The sequence below is a fragment of the Symphalangus syndactylus genome, chromosome 18, assembly GCF_028878055.3.
Source record: "Symphalangus syndactylus isolate Jambi chromosome 18, NHGRI_mSymSyn1-v2.1_pri, whole genome shotgun sequence".
NCBI classification, from domain to species: Eukaryota; Metazoa; Chordata; class Mammalia; order Primates; family Hylobatidae; genus Symphalangus; species Symphalangus syndactylus.
This window is the reverse complement of record NC_072440.2, coordinates 64,400,064-64,415,046: the sequence shown is the minus strand read 5'-3', so window position 1 is coordinate 64,415,046 and position 14,983 is coordinate 64,400,064. Positions and strand designations below refer to the sequence as shown.

General features: G+C 52.3%; 1 protein-coding gene across 1 annotated transcript; it reads right to left on the bottom strand.

Annotated features, from left to right (window-relative positions):
* Positions 1-7,876: 7,876 nt before the first annotated feature.
* On the bottom strand, positions 7,877-14,339 carry LOC129467516 (putative POM121-like protein 1). Its single transcript, XM_055252031.2, is given in 4 exon segments — positions 7,877-8,203; positions 8,285-9,544; positions 12,570-12,614; positions 14,259-14,339. Coding segments are annotated over 4 exon segments (1,554 nt in total). The 3' UTR covers positions 7,877-8,035.
* Between the last annotated feature and the right edge of the window lie 644 nt (positions 14,340-14,983).

The following is a 14,983-nucleotide window of genomic DNA, read 5'->3' as shown; positions in this document are numbered from 1 at the left end:
TGTAAAAGCCTCCACTTGGTGGTAGCAGCTTGCTGATGACTTGTTTTAAAACTTTCATCCTAAATAACCTTTTGATACTTGAATATTTTTACGTTTTATACGTAGTTTCTAATTTTTTTCCCAACAGATCCAGATACCTAATAAGATGCTGGAATGTAATCCCTGGACAATCCGTGTTCTGGCAGCATTTGGTCTTCCCATAAGTGCCTGGCTTCGCTGTTCTCAGGAGTGGGTTCTGAAGTCTCTGGAGAACAGGATATGTGGAGGGTTAGGAAGGGGCCAGGCCTAGAGACAGGAGACTCCCTCCCAGAGCAGGTGGAGGCACAGGACCATTTGCTACCCCATCTGCCGGCACCTGCGGGGGAGCCCAGGCATTCTTTGTAAACCCTCCTGACCACCTGGCTAAAGAAAACAGAAGCATGGAGGCCGCCAAGTATTTTCAAGAAATAACCCCAAGAAGGTTGCATCACTGTTTTAGAGAGAGGGGCTTGGGGCAGGCAGAGGAGAGAAGGGAGAGCAAACTGAGAGCCAAGTTTCCAGACGGTCCTGTAGGAGGAGAGGATGCAGCTGCCCAGAGGGAAGCAGGATCACATTTAAGGAAGTGTGTGGGGTCCCTGGATGACACCAGCACCCAGTGCGGCTCTGTCTGGCGACCGCTCCCAAGGTGGGAGGAGTGGGTGCCCCGTGTGTCAGTGGGCAGCTCCTGCTGAGCCCGCAGCTCGCTGGGGAGCCTGACAGCGGGGCCATGCGCCTGACACTCCTCTCTGCTTGTGGACCTGGCGAGGCAGGGAGCAGAAAACAGAGCCACTTGAAGGCTTTCTGTCTGCCTCTGTGTGCAGTGTGGATTTAGTTGTGCTTTTTTCTTGCTGGGAGAGCACAGCCACCATTTACAAGCAGTGTCACCCTCGTGGGTGGCGAGGACAGAACAGGAGCCTCTGCTGTCTGTACCTATCTGGGCCCGGTGGGCTCCCGTGTCCTGGCTTCCATCTCTGTCTCAGCGACCATCCAGCCCTGTGCAGGAACACATGTTGCTTAGAAAAGCCAAATCCAGCCCTTGTCTCGGTCTCCTCTGGTCTCATGATGTGCATCTGTTACCTTGAAACTGGAAACCAGTCTATCGATGTCTGTGCCAATTTTTGTTCCCTCCCCAACCTCCTTCCCCATACGACTTTTTATTCGTGTAGGATGTGTGCTGTCTAATGATGGGATGACCACACTTTTCCATGTTCTGAAAGTGCTCCTCTCCCGCAGGGCCCCAGGGCTGATGGTTGCTTTGGGTCTACAGCTACGTCTTACCCGCCTCCTGGCTCGAAAGCCTGTGTGGTGGCAAAGGGACCCTCCTGCCTCAGCCTGCCAAGTAGCTTGGACTATAGCTGTGTGCCATTGCACCTTATTTTATTATTATTTTGTAGACATGGGGTCTGGCTATGTTGTCCAGGCTATTCTCAAAATTCCCAGCCTCAAGTAATCCTCCCACCTCGGCCTCTCAAAGGTTGGGATTACAGGTGTGAGGCAAGGCACCCAGCTCAGCCACAGAGCCCTGTTGTATCTCTCTGACTAGGAGCAAGAGCTGACTGCCCCCTCATCCCCATTCCAGAGTATTGATTGGGGCTGTTTTCAGCCGAGGCCGGGCCACTGGCATGGCCCAGGGAGCGGGACCATTCACTGCTGCCCCAAAGCTGAGATCATTCCACCTCGACAAGACTCCCTCATCCAATCCCTTTACTTGACAGCTGGGGAAACCAATGCTCACAGAGCACCCCCAGCTCACTCGGGGTCTCAGAGCTGATCCATGAGCAGAGGCTGAGATCCTGGGATCTTGTCCCCCAGCCGCCCCGCAAGCTTGCTCCCTTTCTGCTGGAAGAGATGGGGCCGGACCTCGACCGGCAGCCCTGGCCTGGACATGACTGTGCTCGTGCAGGTATTCAGGCCCAGATGCCCCGGCATCATATTTTTTTCTTTTTTTGAGATGGTGTCTCACTCTATCGCCCAAGCTGGAGTGCAGTGGCATGAAATCGGCTCACTGCAACCTCTGCCTCCTGGTTAAAGTGATTCTTCTGCCTCAGCCTTCCAAGTAGCTGGGACTACAGGCTTGTACCACCACGCCTGACTAATTTTTGTATTTTTACTAGAGACGAGGTTTCCCCATGTTGGCCAGGCTCGTGTCGAACTCCTGACCTCAGGTGATCCACCTGCCTTGGCCTCCCAAAGTGCTAGGATTACAGGTGTGAGCCACTGCATCATTTAAATGTAGTGAGAGGCCGGGCGCGGTGGCTCATGCCTGTAATCGCAGTACTTTGAGAGGACGAGGCTGTCAGATCGCCTAAGGTCAGGAGTTCGAGACCAGCCCGGCCAAAGTGGTGAAACTGTGTCTCTATAAAAAAATAGAAAAAAATTATCCCTGCGTGGTGGTGCATACCTGTAGTCCCAGTTACTCAGGAGGCTGAGACATGAGAATCGCTTAAACCTCGGAGGCGGAGGCTGCAGTGAGCTGAGATGGCGCCACTGCACTCCAGCCTGGGTGACAGAGCAAGACCTTGTCTCTAAATAATTAAATAAATAAATATGGCCGAGCACGGTGCCTTAGGCCTGTAATCCCAACACTTTGGGAGGCTGAGGGAGGTGGTTCATGAGGTCAGGAGTCCAAGACCAGCCTGGCCAAGACGGTGAAACACTGTCTCTACTAAAAATACAAAAATTAGCCAGCTGTGGTGGCAGGCACCTGTAATCCCAGCTACTCAGGACACTGAGGCAGGAGAATCGCTTGAACCCGGAAGGCAGAGGTTGCAGTGAGCCGAGACTGCAGCGCTGCACTCTAGCCTGGGTGATGGAGCAAGACTCCATCTCAAATAAATAAATTAATAAATACAGAGCAAGATTCCATCGCAAATAAATAAATAAATGTACACCTGTAATCCTAGCACTTTGGGAGGCTAAGACAGGTCGATCACCTGAGGTCAGGAGTTTGAGACCAGCCTGACCGATATGGCATAACCCCATCTCTACTAAAAATACAAAAATTAGCTGAGCGTTTTGACGTGTGCCTGTCGTCCCAGATACTTGGGAGGCTGAGACAGGAGAATTGCTTGAACCCAGGAGGTGGAGGTTGCAGTGAGCCGAGATCTCGCCACTGCACTTCAGCCTGGGCGACAGAGTGATGAGACTCTGTCTAAAAAGGAATAAATAAAATACAAAATAAAAAAAAAAATGTAGTAAGATTGTAGAGTCGTGCCACGGAAGCGTGCTGGTCCTATCCATGTAGTGAAGGCTGATTTCATATACAAATATCACAAGAATTTTTTTTTCTTTTTCTTTTTTTTTTTTTTTTTTGAGACAGAGTCTCGCTCTGTCACCCAGGCTGGAGTGCAGTGGCGCGATCTTGGCTCACTGCGAGCTCTGCCTCCCAGGTTTATGCCATTCTCCTGCCTCAGCCTCTCGAGTAGCTGGGACTACAGGTGCCCGCCACCACGCCCAGATAATTTTTTTTGTATTTTTAGTGGAGACGGGGTTTCACCGCATTAGCCAGTTTAGTCTCGATCTCCTGACCTCGTGATCCGTCTGCCTCGGCCTCCCAAAGTGCTGGGATTACAGGCGTGAGCCACTGCGCCCAGCCACAAGAACTTTTATACCCACCCTTGAAAGAAAGATCGCCTTCGAAAGAAGCAGTCCTTGGACTGATGCATCGGCTGTCCCAAACAGCTCTGGAAAGACAAACAGAAAACAGAAAACGACACTCTAAGCCCTTGAGGCCAAAATGCCCTTCCCCAGAGCAGCTGCCAGAAGACAGGGCACAGGATCGGGTTGGAGGTCACTTCTGGGTGAAGGAGAGAATGGTCAGACCCAGGGCAGGGGTGTCGGAGTCTAGTCGGCCTCACCGGAACAGAAGAGAGCTGCTTCATGATGGTCAGCTGACAGGCAGAGCCTTGCATAACCCAAGTTCTCACGGTACAGAGAGGCCAGCCAGTGCGGGGACAAAGGCATGCACTGAAATGGTTTCCTGGAAGACAGGGCCCAGTTGCATCTCTCAAATGGGACCAGATTGGAAAGGAGACCAGCTGCTTTGGGTAAATGAGGTCACTTCTGGATGAGCTCCCAAACTAGATGGTGCCGAGGGCCCTGGACCTGGCAGCTGGGCTGGACATGGCACGGCCCTGTATTCCAGGAAACGGCATCTCAGTGCTTGTCTGGCCAGTTCTCCAAAAGAACCATCCACGGGCCATTTTTCCATTCCCCTCCTGTGCACAGACTGGGCCGAGCCTGACCAGACACTTTCCCTTAGGGTTCTCAGTCACTGCCAAAACTTGAGCCTGGCAGTGAAGATATATGTTAAAATGTGACTCTGGGCCAGGCAATGGCTCATGCTTGTCAACCCAGTGCTTTGGGAAGGCTGAGCTGGGAGGGTCAATTGAGGTCAACAGTTCAAGGCCAACCTGAGGAACATAGATCTCTACAAAAAAATAAAAATTAGCCAGCTGTGGTGACATGCACTGGTAGTCTCAGCTACTCAGAAGGCTGAAGTGGCTTGAGCCCAGGAGTTCAAAGCTGCAGCTATGATGGTGCCATTGTATTCCAACATGAAAGACAGAGTGAGACCATGTCTTGAAAAAAGTAACAAACAAACTAGGTATAGAAGAAACATACCTGAAAATGGTTGGGCTGTGTGCAGTGGCTCACGCGTGTAATCCCAGCACTTTGGGAGGCTGAGGTGCGTGGATCACCTGAGGTCAAGAGTTCAAGACCAGCCTGGCCAACATGGTGAAACCCCATCTCTACTAAAAGTACGAAAATTAGCCAGGTGTGGTGGCATGAGCCAGGTATCCCAGCTACTTGGGAGGCTGAGGCAGGAGAATTGCTTGAACCCAGGAGGCAGAGGGAGCAGTGAGCCAAGATCACACCATTGCGCTCCACCCTGGGCGGCAAGAGTGAGACTCTGTCTCAAAAAACAAAAACAAACAAACAAACAAAACAACGTACGTGAAAATAATAAAAGCTGATACGACAAAGCCATAGCTAACCTACTATAGAATGGGGAAAAGTTGAAAGCATTTCCTCTGTAAACAGGAACAAGACGAGGATGCCCGTTCTCACCACTCCTATTCGACATCACACAATCGGGCAAGAGAAAACAATAAAAGGCATCCACACTGGAAAAGAGGACATCGAATTCTTCTTGTCTGATGAAGATGTGATCTTGGATCTAGAAACGTGTAAAGGCTCCACCAGAAAACCCCTAGACTTGATAAATAAATTAATACAGTCATTTGCAGAATACAGAATCAACAACAACAACAAGAAAATCAGCAGCATTTCTATACACCAATAATGGTCTGGTTGGGAAAGAAATTAAGAAGGCAATCCCATTTACAATAGCAGCAACATGGAAAAATGTATGCCACAGAAGAGATTTTACCAAGGAGGTGAAAGATTTCTACAAGGAAAACTACAAAACACTGATGAAAATGTTTAAGAGGACAGAAAGAAATGGACAATCATTTCATGCTCATGGAAGGAATTCATAGCATTAAAATGACCACACTGCCCGAAGCAGTCTAGAGATTCAATACAACCCCTACCAAAATACCAATGTCATCACTCACAAAATTGGAAAGTCCTACAATTCATAAAAAAGAACCAAAAAAGAGCTCAAAGACCCCAAAGTCATGCTCAGCAAAAACAACAAAACTAGAGGCATCCCATTTCACTGCAAATTAGAACTACAAAATTTTTGACGAGTGCATAGTAACCAAAATAGTATAATCCTAGCATAAAACTAGACACTTAGATCAATGGGACAGATGAGAGAACCCAGAAAGACAGACACATGTTCACAGCCAATTGATCTTTGACAGAGCCGACAGAAACACACACTGGGGAAAGGACACTCTCTTCAATGAATGGTACTAGGAGGGCTGGATGGCCACATGCAGAAGAATGAAACTGGACCCTTATCTCTCAGCATATAGAAAAATCACTTCGAGATAGATTCAAGACTTAAATGTGAATGTTAAGATACGAAACTACAAAAATATTGGAAGGAAACCTAGAGAAAATAAGATACGAAACTACAAAAATATTGGAAGGAAATCTAGAGAAAACTCTTCTGGATCTCACTCTAGGGAAGGAATTTATGACGGGCTCAAAAGCCCGACATGGAGAAGGATGAGCTGGAGGATGGCCCATTGGACCTGTGTCCAGCAGAACTCCTGATGGCGCATGAGGGAGCCTTAGAGGCCAGGTTCCTCCTTGCTGTGCCCACGCGGGAAGTGGGGTTGCTAGGGTCAGAAGCCGGCCCAGACTTGCACGTGAAGCCTGCCTTGTTTTTGGTGACACTGGATCCCCGACTTGCAATTGCGGGCGTCAGCTTAAATGGTCCCCCAGGGATGTGATGGAAAGTAAAGACAAAAGCCTGCCTGCCTGCCTGCCTTCCTTCCTTCCTTCCTTCCTTCCTTCCTTCCTTCCTTCCTTCCTTCCTTCCTCCCTCCCTCTCTCTCTCTCTCTCTTTCTTTCTTTCCTTTTTTGAGACGGTCTCCCTCTGTTGCCCTGGCTGGAGTGTAGTGGCATGATCTCAGCTCACTGCAACCTCCCTGCCTGGGGCTCCCGTGATTCTCCTGCCTCGGCCTGCCGAATACCTGGGATTGCAGGCACACACCACCACACCTGGCTGGTTTTTGTATTTTTGGTGGAGACGGGGTTTCGCCCTGTTGGCCAGGCTGGTCTCCAACTCCTGACCTCGAGTGATCTGCCCGCCTCGGCCTCCCGAAGTGCTGGGATTACACACAGAGTCTCGCTCACTCAATGCTCAATGTTGCCCAGGCTGGAGTGCAGTGGCGTGATCTCGGCTCGCTACAATCTCCACCTCCCAGCCGCCTGCCTTGGCCTCCCAAAGTGCTAAGATTACAGCCTCTGCCCGACCGCCGCCCCGTCTAGGAAGTGAGGAGCGTCTCTGCCTGGCCACCCATCGTTGGGATGTGAGGAGCGCCTCTGCCCGGCCGCCCTGTCTGGGAAGTGAGGAGCGCCTCTGCCCGGCTGCCCATCGTCTGGGATTTGAGGAGAGCCTCTGCCCAGCAACCCCATCTGGGATGTGAGGAGCGCCTCTGCCCGGCCGCCCCATCTGGGAAGTGAGGAGTGCCTCTGCCTGGCCGCTGTGCAACCTTCCAAGTGTGAAGTGACAGCCTTTCTGCAGGTGTACCCAACAGCTCTGTAGAGACAGCGACCATCGAGAACGAGCCATGATGACAATGGCGGTTTTGTCGAAAAGAAAAGGGGGAAATGTGGGGAAAAGAGAGATCAGATTGTTACTGTGTCTGTGTAGAAAGAAGTAGACATAGGAGACTCCATTTTGTTCTGTACTAAGAAAAATTCTGCCTTAGGATGCTCTTAATCTATAACCTTACCCCCAAACTCGTGCTCTCTTTGAAACATGTGCTGTGTCAACTCAGGGTTAAATGGATTAAGGGCTGTGCAAGATGTGCTTCTTTAAACAGATGCTTGAAGGCAGCGTGCTCGTTAAGAGTCATCACCACTCCCTAATCTCAAGTGCCCAGGGACACGAACACTGCGGAAGGCCGCAGGGACCTCTGCCTAGGAAAGCCAGACACCTTTGTTCACGTGTTTATCTGCTGACCTTCTCTCCACTATCATACCATGACCCTGCCACGTCCCCCTCTCCGAGAAACACCCAAGAATGATCAATAAATACTAAGGGAACTCAAATAAAAAAAATAAATAAATAAAAAGAAAAGTAAAATGGCCAAGAAACTCTTAGAACACGCTTTACAGTTCTAAAAATGTTTATCTTTTCTATTCTTTAATTGACTGAGGCTTCTGTTTAGGTTAATGCCATAAATGTTGATGACACAAAAGTGAAGTACAGAAAGAAAGTTAATAAAAATATTTATTTGGCATCTGGCAAACAACAACAACAAAAAAAACAAAAGTGCCACCCAACAGAGTTGCTCCCTGTGCCAGGTCCCGTGGTCACCATGGAAGTGCTCTGCCTGGGGGCGCCCTGGTGTTCAGGCCCCCTCATGCCCTGTTACCAATTGGCCTTTCTCTTTAAAGGGTTTCTTCTGACGGAATGCCGAGCTCCGTCCGCCTCACTACTGTCGATTTCCATGGGCGTGGGTGGGGGGCTGGAACTGGCTCCAGAAATGCTTCCGTCCATGCTTGCAGCTGGGAAGGGTGCAGCAATCAGCCAGAGGACCTGGGCTGAGGCCCAGAAGTAGAAAAATGTGGGAGGAAGGGGAAATGAGGAGCCGAAGGGTGTAGCAATCAGCCAGAGGACCTGGGCTGAGTCCCAGAAGTAGAAAAAGGTGGGAGGAAGGGGAAATGAGGAGACGAACAGGAGGGAGCCTGGTGGTCTGTGCTGCATCCCAAACACAGGAGCTGTAGAGGGGGCCCCTGCAGCAGAAGCTAGGGGGGCCACTAGGCCCAGGCCGTCTTGGGGCTTGTGTCCCTCCTGCTGTGCATCCATACTGGGTGCTTTAGAAACAGAAGGCAGACCAGAAGCCCCTGTTGCAAGTGAGCACGAAGTGTAGGAAGGCCTTGAGGGTCTGCAGTCCGAGATGGCCTTGGCCTCAACCTGCAGTGCACTGTTGATCCGCTGGAACGCAGCCTTCTTCTCCCGGTCCAGGTCTTCAGCAGTGACCCGGAACCCCAGCTCTAAGGGAGGTGGCATCTTCAGAGGCTCCCCTCGCCTGCGTGGCAGCAGGGGAAACTTGCGTCCACGGGGCCTAGAGGCCTGGGATCTGGGGGAGCCATTCCTGGGGGCGAGTGTCTGCCCTGGTGCACACTGAGTGTGACCTGAAGAGACAGCCTGAGGTCTGTCCTCACTGCCCTTCTTTGAGGAACTGAGGGTCGGCTGGCAGTGGGATGAGGCTGGCCCCCTCCTCCGCTTTAGCCACGGGAAGCCTCCCGTGGAGCTGTAGGAGCTCGAGATGGCGTTTCGTTTGGTGCATGAGCTGGTGCAGGAGGTCTGGGATCTCTGCGTATCGCCCACTTCTGACCTCTGGGCATGGAGGACTCTCTGCAGAGGCCCGGGCCTGGGCACGAAGGGAGAGAGGCCTCCATTGTCCCGCAGGGGCCGAAACGCAGAGCGTGCATCCCCGGTGACCTCAGGGACCCTTCGGTGATCATCAAATCCTTGGACTCTGGGGTCCTTGTCCTGCTCAGGCATCCCTGCCCTGCTCTCCTTCAGGGCCCTCAACAATACCTTCCCTGGTCACGAGTCTGGGGACAGCCGGGTGTTGCGGGCCCCAAAGGGGTGACTTCCTGCTCCTGGGCCCCACAGAGAGTCCTTGTGCTCAGTGCAGTGGCTGAGCTGGAGGATGCCCTGGAATTCGGAGCACACAGCACTGGCTTGCTGATCCCGGAAGGAAGACAGGGCTTGCAGGATCACGGAACGATTGTCTTGACACCACTGATGTGAAGTGTCCCGGTGCTTGTAGGATGGCCTGCCACTCAGACCAGGGGCAGGAGCAACGGGGAGATCCCACAGGCAAAGTGAACTGGGGGATGGGCTGAACGGGCTCCAGGCAATTGAGCCCTACTGGCAGGTCCTCGGCCTGGGCCCAGACAGGAATAAGGGGCACAGAGTGCCCAGGTAACCGCTCCTGGGAGCAGTGGGGATCGGTCGGATGCTTCAGCTCTCGAGAGGTGGGCTCTGAGCGTCCTCGTCGAGCTACCAACTTGGCCAAAGGCTAAGCCAGCAATGAGCTGTGTTGCCGGCCGATGCGCCTTTTAAACCTGCGGGAGTGGCTGCGTGTGCACATAATGGCGCCAGTAACAGAGCAACCTTTATGTTGCGGGGCAACGCGCCTTTTAAACCTGAGGGAGTGGCTGCGTGTGCACATAATGGCGCCAGTGACAGAGCGACCTTAACGCAGCAAGGTACGCGCGCAACGCACTTGCTGGCAATGGCGGGAGGCGAATGTGGGCGGGGGGCATGCAATAGGTACTGGAAGGAAAGACGCGGGCACAAAGGACGCGGGAAGAACAGGTACCAACAATGGCTGCAGATCTGCCCGTGGATCGCTGAAGATTCCTGTTCTCCTGCTCAGGCGGGGATTGCAGTGAGCTGAGATCGCACCATTGCAGTCCAGCCTGGGCAACAAGAGCGAAACTTTGTCACAGACACACACACACACAAAAGAAAGAAAGAAAAAATAGTGGCCAGGTGTGGCGGCTCCCGCATCCCAGCACTTTGGGATGTCGGGGCGGGCGGATCAGGAGATCAGGAGTTGGAGAAAAGCCTGGCCAACATAGTGAAACCCCGTCTCTACTAAAAATACAAAATATTAGCCGGGTGTGGTGGCGGGCGCCTATAGTCCCAGCTACTCCGGAGGCTGAGGCAGGAGAGTGGCGTGAACTCGGGAGGCAGAGCTTGCAGTGACCGGAGATCTCGCCACTGCACTCCAGCCTGGGTGACAGTGCGAACCTACGTCTCAAAAAAAAAAAAAAAAAAAAAAAAGAGAGAGAGAGACAGAGACAGAGAGAAAAAGGTTTATTAATTTAATGCACTTTTATGCCTGTGTTCTTCAATTTCCTTAGGAAACACCCACACTTGAGAGCTGGGACTGTGGCCCTGATTGTGGACATGAAATATATGGTTTCTTGCAAAAATTGACAGTAAATAATTACGATTTAGTTGAGCTAGAAATCCATTTGGTTTCTTCCATATTTTTCCAAAATTTTCATCCTTTTTTTTTTTTTCTTTTTGAGATGGAGTTTCGCTCTTGTCCCCCAGGCTGGAGTGCAATGGCGCCATCTCAGCACCTGCTGGCGATGGGGGGAGGCTGGGGGACGCTCGCGGGATAGGTACTGGAAGGAGAGGCGCTCTTACAAAGCAATGGGAAGACCAGGCGCGCACAATGGCTGCAGATCCGCCAGTGGATCGCTGAAGATGCCTGCTCTCCTGCTCAGGCGGGGATTGCAGTGAGCTGAGATCGCACCATTGCACTCCAACCTGGGCAACAAGAGCGAAACTTCATCACAGGCACGCACACACACACACACACACACACACACACACACACGAAAGAAAGAAAAAATAGTGGCCAGGTGTGGGGGCTCACGCATCCCAGCACTTTGGGATGTCGGGGCGGGCGGATCAGGAGATCAGGAATTGGAGACCAGCCTGGCCAACATAGTGAAACCCCGTCTCTAGTAAAAATACAAATTTAGTCAGACATGGTGACACGCGCCTGTAGTACCAGCTACTCGGGCGGCTGAGACAGCACAATGACTCGAACCCGGGGTCGGGGCAGGGATTGTGATGCGCCGAGATCGCGTCACTGCACTCCAGCCTGGGCAACAGAGCCAGACTCTGTCTTTTTTTTTTTTTTTTTTTTTTTGAGACGGAGTCTCCCTCTGTCGCCCAGGCTGGATTCCAGTGGCCTGATCTCGGCTCACCGCAAGCTCCGCCTACCGGGTTCACGCCATTCTCCTGCCTCAGCCTCTGGAGTAGCTGGGACTACAGGCGCTCGCGACCACACCCGGCTAATTTTTTGTATTTTTAGTAGAGACGGGGTTTCACCGTGGTAGCCAGGATGCTCTCGATCTCCTGACCTCGTGATCAGCCCGCCTCGGCCTACCAAAGTGCTGGGATTAAAGGCGTGAGCCACCGCGCCCGGCCGAGACTCTGTCTTAAAAAAAAAAGGCCGGGCGCAGTGGCACTTTGGGAGGCAGAGGAGGGCGGATCACGACGTCAGGAGTTGGTGACCAGCCTGGCCAACATAGCGAAACCCCATCTCTACTAAAACTACAAAAAATTAGCCGGGCATGGCCGGGCGCGGTGGCTCACGCTTGTAATCCCAGCACTTTGGGAGGCCGAGGCGGGCGGATCACGAGGTCAGGAGATCGAGACCACGGTGAAACCCCGTCTCTACTAAAAAATACAAAAAAAAAATTAGCCGGGCTTGGTGGCGGGCGCCTGTAGTCCCAGCTACTCGGAGAGGCTGAGGCAGGAGAATGGCGTGAACCCGGGAGGCGGAGCTTGCAGTGAGCCGAGATTGCGCCACTACACTCCAGCCTGGGCGACAGAGCGAGACTCCGTCTCAAAAAAAAAAAAAAAAAAAAAATTAGCCGGGCATGGTGGCGGGCGCCTGTAGTCCCAGCTACTCCCGAGGCTGAGGCAGGAGAAAGGCGTGAACTTGGGAGGCGGAGGTTGCAGTGACCTGAGATCTCGCCACTGCACTCCAGCCTGGGTGACAGTGCGAACCTCTGTCTCAAAAAATAAATAAATAAATAAATAAATAAATAAATAAATAAATAAATAAATAAGAGAGCGAGAGACAGAGAGAAAAATTTTATTAATTTAATGCACTTTTATGCCTGTGTTCTTCAATTTGCTTCGGAAACACCCACACTTGAGAGCTGGGACTCTGGCCCTGATTGTAGACATGAAATATACGGTTTCTTGCAAAAAATAGACACTGAATAATTACGAGTTAGTTGAGCTAAAAATCCATTTGGTTTCTTCCATATTTTTCCAAAATTTTCATCCTTTTTTTTTTAAGATAGAGTTTCGCTCTGGTCCCCCAGGCTGGAGTGCAATGGCGCGATCTCAGCACCTGCTGGCGATAGGGGGAAGCTGGGGGACGCTTGCGGGATAGGTACTGGAAGGAGAGGCGCGCGCACAAAAGATATGGGAAGACTAAGCCCTCACAATGGCTGCAGATCCGCCAGTGGATCGCTGAAGATTCCTGCTCTCCTGCTCAGGCCAGGATTGCAGTGAGCTGAGATAGCACCATTGCACTCCAACCTGGGCAACAAGAGCGAAACTTCATCACGCACACACACACACAAACACACACACACACACACACACACACACACACACACACACACACAAGAAAGAAAGAAAAAATAGTGGCCAGGTGTGGGGGCTCACGCATCCCAGCACTTTGGGATGTCGGGGCAGGCGGATCAGGAGATCAGGAGTTGGAGACCAGCCTGGCCAACATAGTGAAACCCCGTCTCTAGTAAAAATACAAATTTAGTCAGACGTGGTGGCACGCGCCTGTAGTACCAGCTACTCGGGCGGCTGAGACAGCACAATGACTTGAACCCGGGGTCGGGGCAGGGATTGTGATGCGCCGAGATCGCGTCACTGCCCTCTGGTCTGGGCAACAGAGCCAGACTCTGTCTTTTTTTTTTTTTTTTTGAGACGGAGTCTCAAAATAATAAACCTTTTTCTCTCTGTCTCGCTCTCTGTCTCTCTTTTTTTTTTCAAGACGGAGGTTTGCACTGTAACCCAGGCTGGAGTGCAGTTGCGAGATCTCAAGTCACCGCAAGCTCCGCCTACCGGGTTCAAGCCATTCTCCTGCCTCAGCCTCGGGAGTAGCTGGGACTACAGGCGCCGGCCATCACGCCCGGCTAATTTTTTGTAGTTTTAGTAGAGACGGGGTTTCGCTATGTTGGCCAGGGTGGTCTCCCAACTCCTGACCTCGTGATCCGCCCGCCTCCACCTCCCAAAGTGCCACCGTGCCCGGCCTTTATTTTTAAGAAAGAGTCTCGGCCTGGCGCGGTGGCTCACGCCTTTAATCCCAGCACTTTGGTAGGCCGAGGCGGGCTGATCACGAGGTCAGGAGATCGAGACCATCCTGGCTAACACTGTGAAACCCCGTCTCTACTAAAAATACAAAAAATTAACCGGGCGTGGTGGCGTGCGCCTGTAGTCCCAGCTACTCCAGAGGCTGAGGCAGGAGAATGGCGTGAACCCGGTAGGCGGAGCTTGCGGTGAGCCGAGATGGCGCCACTGCACTCTAGGCTGGGAGAGAGAGGGAGACTCCGTCTCAAGAAAAAAAAAAAAAAAAGACAGATCATTTCTTTGTTGCCCAGGCTGGAGTGCAGTGGCGTGATCTCGGCGCATCACAATCCCTTCCCCGCCCCCAGGTTCAAATGATTCTCCTGCCTCAGCCGCCGGAGTAGCTGGTACTACAGGCGCGTGCCACCATGTCTGGCTAAATATGTATTTTTACTAGAGACGGGGTTTCATTATGTTGGCCAGGCTGGTCTCCAACTCCGGATCTCGTGATCTGTCCGTCCTGACCTTCCAAAGTGCTAGGATCATAGGCATAAGCCACCACGCCGGGCCTCTTTTTTTTCTTTTTCTTTTTTTTTATTTTGAGACGGAGTTTTGCTCTTGTTGCCCAGGCTGGAGTGCAATAGTGCGATCTCAGCTCCCTGCAATCTCCACCTCAGCAGGAGAGCAGGAATCTTCAGTGATCCACGGGCAGATCTGCAGCCATTGTGGGCACCTGTTCTTCCCGCGACCTTTGTGCCGGCGTCTCTCCCTCCAATACCTCTTGCATGCCCCCCCCAGGTCTGCCGGCCGCCATTGCCAGCAGGTATCTTGCACGGGTACCTTGCAGCGCTAATTAACCCGTTAAGGTTGCTCTGTCACTCGCGCCATTCTGTGCACGCGCACCCCCTCCCTCAGGTTTAAAAGATGCGCTGCCCGGCAACCTTGCCGCGCTAATCTGTTAAGGTCGCTCTGTCACTCGCGCGGGTTCTTTGCATGCTCAGCCACTCCCTCAGGTTTAAAAGGCGCGTTGCCCGGCAACAGAAGAAACTGTTGGCTCAGTCTTTGGCCGAGTTGGCAGCTCGACGAGGACGCTCAGAGCCCAGCTCTCGAGAGTTCAAGCATCCGACGGTTCCCCACTGCTCCCAGGAGCCGTTACCTGGGCACTCTGTGCCCCTCATTCCTGTCCGGGCCCAGGCCGAGGACCTGCCAGTAGGGCTCAGTTGCCTGGAGCCCGTTCAGCCCATCCCCTAGTTCACTTTGCTTGTGGGATCTCCCCGTTGCTCCTGCCCCTGGACTGAGTGGCAGGCCATCCTACAAGCACCTGGACACTTGGCATCAGTGGTGTCAAGATAACACTAAGAAGGTTTTCCGTGATCCTGCAAGCCCTGTGTTCCTTCCTGGTGATACTGCCTTTAATTTCATGGCACAGGTACCACAGCAAGCCAGTGCTGTGTGCTC